This window comes from Octopus bimaculoides, chromosome 24 (genome assembly GCF_001194135.2).
Source record: "Octopus bimaculoides isolate UCB-OBI-ISO-001 chromosome 24, ASM119413v2, whole genome shotgun sequence".
NCBI lineage: Eukaryota > Metazoa > Mollusca > Cephalopoda > Octopoda > Octopodidae > Octopus > Octopus bimaculoides.
The window spans coordinates 20369812-20374208 of NC_069004.1; the positions used below are offsets into that span (position 1 = coordinate 20369812).

Genomic DNA, 4397 nt, shown 5'->3' on the forward strand with positions numbered 1-4397 from the left:
ATTAATACAAGAAGGCAAACCTATTGCATTTGCCTCGAAAGCTCTCTCACCCACAGAGACAAGGCATGCGAACATTGAAAGAGAACTCCTGGCAGTAGTATATGGCTGTGAAAAATTCCATACATACTTGTATGGCAGACATTTCAATATTGAATCAGACCATCGGCCGCTAGAACAAATAGACAAAAAGAACCTCACAAAATCACCAGCCAGACTACAAAGGCTACTGTTGAGGCTCCAAAAATACGACCACAACATCAGGTACAAGCCAGGAAAGGACCTGATATTAGCAGATGCTCTTTCCAGACTATCCTCACATGATAAACAGGAGATGGAAGGACTAAGGTCCACCACATTGTAAATGTGACAAATACAAAGCTGCAACAAATAAAAGAGGAGACCAGCAAAGATGAACTCCAGTTCCTTACTCAGATGGTGATTCAGGGCTGGCCAGAGAAGAGACATCAGGTGCAGCCCCTCATTCGTGAATATTGGGCCATCCATGATGACATAGCAGTGGAAAATGGAATCCTGATGACTGGATCCTGAATAATTATACTCAAATCAATGCAAAAAGAAATTCTTGACAAGATCAACCAAGGGCATCTGGGAATGGAAAAATGCAAACACCGAGCCAAGTCAGCTGTATATTGGGTAGGCATGTACAAAGACATAGAAAAGATGGTCTCTACATGCCACATCTGTCAAAAGTACAGAAACTCACAACAAAATTAGGAAATTATATCCAGTGACATTCCAAGAAGGCCATGGCAAGCTATTGGAGTAGATCTGTTCACAGAGAACCAAGAATGGTACTTGATTATGGTCTGCTTCTACTCCAAATTCCCATTTGTGAGAAAAGTGAAAGACCTGAGAGCCAAAACAATAACTACAGTGGCTCGAGGACTTGTAGCAGAGCAAGGAATACCAGAGCAGATCATATGTGACAATGGAACCCAGTTCACATCTCAGGAATTCAAAAAGCTAGCTGATGACTATGGGTAACCTCATCTCCACACTACCCCAAAGGTCATGGATTCATAGAAAGACAGATGCAGACAGTCAAGAGAACAATAGTCAAATGCCGAGAAACTAAGAAAGATCCATACTTGGCACTTCTGTCCCTACGAGTAACACCACTGAGGGCTGACATGAAATCCCCAGCAGAAATGCTGAATGGCAGGAAATATAAAACCATCCTGCCAACTAAGATCCAACCTCCTATTGACCAAGAAGAGACAAGGGCAAAGCTAGCAGCCACTCAAGAACAAGCACAGAAATATTACAACAAACATGCACAATATTTACCTGAGATACTTGGAGGACAACATGTGCATACTCAAGATCCTATAACCAAAACATGGATCCCAGCACAAGTCGTCAGTAGAGCCGAAACTCCAAGATCATATATTATAGAAACTGAATCTGGTAGGCAGCTGAGACGTAACAGGGCCCACGTCTGCCCAACACCAAAGCTATCGAGGATAACATGTGCAACACCTGCAGCATCAGTGACAACACCAACAAGAACCACAACATGCACAGCAGATGACGGCACAAACAGAATCCGTGGTTCCACAGAATCATCACCCCAACGGGCACCAACCACCCATCAGCAGCCCAACAACACACTTCAGACACCAGTGCAGAGCACAAGATCCGCCAGATGGAGATCGAACATTTTACCACCGATTCGATACCGTTAAAAGAGAAAATTAATAAAACAACTACTTCTGCTAGATTAGGAAGCAGAAAACCATGTGTGTGGGCAGAATAATCCCACGGTTTCTACTGCAGGATTGCCACCCTTGCGTTGACAATCCATTAGTATAAGGGAGATTACTTATATTTTTTCATTACCAAAATATCCTTTTTTTTTTTCAAGGGATGTTACACTTTCATATCTAGTACTATTTTGTTAAGCGCATCTACTAAGCAGTATGAACTGTGTCTAAGGCAGATACGCACAGTGTGTATCACTCCGCTATAGATGTTGTTTTGTAAACATGTCAAAATAAATAAACACGTAGAATCATAACAATGCCTTCAGTGAGTTGTTTATTATCCCATCAAGAACAAATGAATACATAACAGGTAGCATTGAACCTGAACACGTGGTTGCAAAGCGAGCTTCTTAACCACACAGACTGCGCCTATTATCAGTGTTTCCATTAGGTTAATAAATGTTTCTCACCCCAGCCTTCGCTTCGTTTCTCTCACTCCTCACCTCTCCACATCATATTCCGCACACAACCAAAACCAAATTTCACGAAAAGAAGAAAAAAAATACGTAATAAATATTCTTCCAAAATACAATAAATAACGATAAATAACAATAACAAAAAGAACATATAAAGCCAATAATGTTTAACCCAGAAATTGGTGAAGTGGAACATGGAACATACACACTGAAACTCTCTCACACATACGATGTTCTCATCACCCACACATTTCTTTATAGATGTTACCTCAGCTACCGCCCTGGAATGTTAAGAATGGCTTCACTCTGCAGAACTAGCTATGAATTTCACGATCATTTAAAGTGAAAAAAAAGCAACTATTTGTAAATACTACGGGTGAGACAAAAGCGACATTTTTATATGAACACCTGTCTGTCTGTTTTTCTCAGTCTCCCAGTCTTTCTCTCTTTCTGTATTACTTTCTCGATCACGTTCTCTCTCTATCTCTCATCCACCACCGATCTGTTTGAATATGTAGCAACCAAGTCTCCCTCCCTCTATGTAATTTACACACAATCAAACAGATGTTTCGAAACATTTCCGCTAAATCTGCTAATTTCTTTTACATAATAAACACGAAAATATATTCTTTTAATTTTATTTTTAACCTTTCTCACTGCTAAAGAGCCGGTTTCCAAACCACAAAACTCTTTCATTGGAATTAAGACATCAACTGGATAACCATGTATGTATGTATGTATGTATGTATGCATGTATGTATGTATTAGTGGCGACTCCGGCACTCGGGCTATTCAGGTTTAGCCCGAGTAATAAATTTAGTAAAGTGAACGTGTATTTGCAAGCTGATTTAATTTCTACCAACGCTGACTTCAAGTATGTAATTGCCGTCAATAACTCGGGCTCCTTTTATTGAGCCTGGTCGCAGTTCATTTATTTTCCTTCAGTGTCTGGCGATCGTCTTAGAGGTGCCCTGTATAAAAAAAATATCATTCGTAGCAGACGTTCTCTCGACATCATTCATACGCGCCCGACTCGGGCTCAGAAGTTACAGCCCGAGTTGTTATCTATGATCGTAAAAATAAAAGTAATTCAAATTCAATATTTTCTTGGAACAATAAATTTCTATAGAGATTAGGATTTAAATTCCAATCTATGAAAAGTTTCCGTTCGAAAATATTCTTGAAGGAACGAAAAATTACCCAGCAACTCGGGCTAACAAGAACGAGCCTGGTAGGTATCTCTTGTCAAGAGTACAGGTGAGAGTCAGATCGCTAGTGTTTGTTGTGCACTCCACTGACGTTATTTGATTGCTGTTATTCTGTGTATCTGTGAGTAAAGGTCAGTTGTGTTTTGCAGGATTATTATTTTTTTAACCCTTAACTTAGAAATGGAGAAAGGCATAGTGCTAGATATTAAAAAAATAAGCCATTTGGGGCTAGATATAAAGCGGAAAAATGTGAAACTCTTGGAGTCTAATGCGAAATCTGTGATGAGCCCGAATGACGAAATCTGTTATGAACCCGAGTGACGCTGATGTCCCGGAGTCACCGCTGGTATCCATGCATGCATATATGTATGTATGTATGTATGTATGTATGTATGTATGTATGTTCAGAGAAGCTGGCGTTTATAGTGGTACATAAGTTTTCTTCTATCCTAATACCTTGATTAGATGTTTATATTTGGCGGCAGATTTGATGGGAAAGTTCAACTAATGTTTCTTGTATTGAAATGCATACATATACCAACAACAGAAATATTCAACATCATATAACCATGGAAGATTCCATCCAAGAAACACTTTTGGATAACTGTAGATCAAATGAGCAATATCTTCTACAGAAGTCAACAGAAATGTGATATAATCGGTATTATCTATCGCATTTTGAGAGTTAAAGGGCTTCAGCGAATCTTTCGTTCATTATATATTTATCTCCTGATAATCACGTCACATTTCGAAGATCATGATTTTGTCTTACAAAATCATAATCTTCAACATATGACGTGTGCAACGGTTAAACCTTTTTTGAATGTTAGCATCACTGTAAAATGTCGTGTTGTAAAAGTTCGGAGTGCAGTATTTTTAGAAAGTATGATGAAAATCTTCTGAAGGACAAGGCCCGAAATCTTCTAAGGACAAGGCCCAAAATTTTTGGGGAGGGGCCCAGTCGATTAGATCAACCCCAATACGCAACT

The 4397-nt window shown here is 39.4% G+C and overlaps 1 protein-coding gene across 1 annotated transcript in view; it reads left to right on the forward strand.

Moving 5' to 3' along the window:
* Positions 1–3700: 3700 nt before the first annotated feature.
* LOC106873111 (uncharacterized) overlaps positions 3701–4397 on the forward strand; it is a 2620-nt gene continuing 1923 nt past the window's right edge. Inside the window, exon 1 of the mRNA XM_014920338.1 lies at positions 3701–3754. Coding sequence (XP_014775824.1) covers positions 3701–3754 — 54 coding nt within the window. The remainder of the gene's footprint in view (positions 3755–4397) is intronic.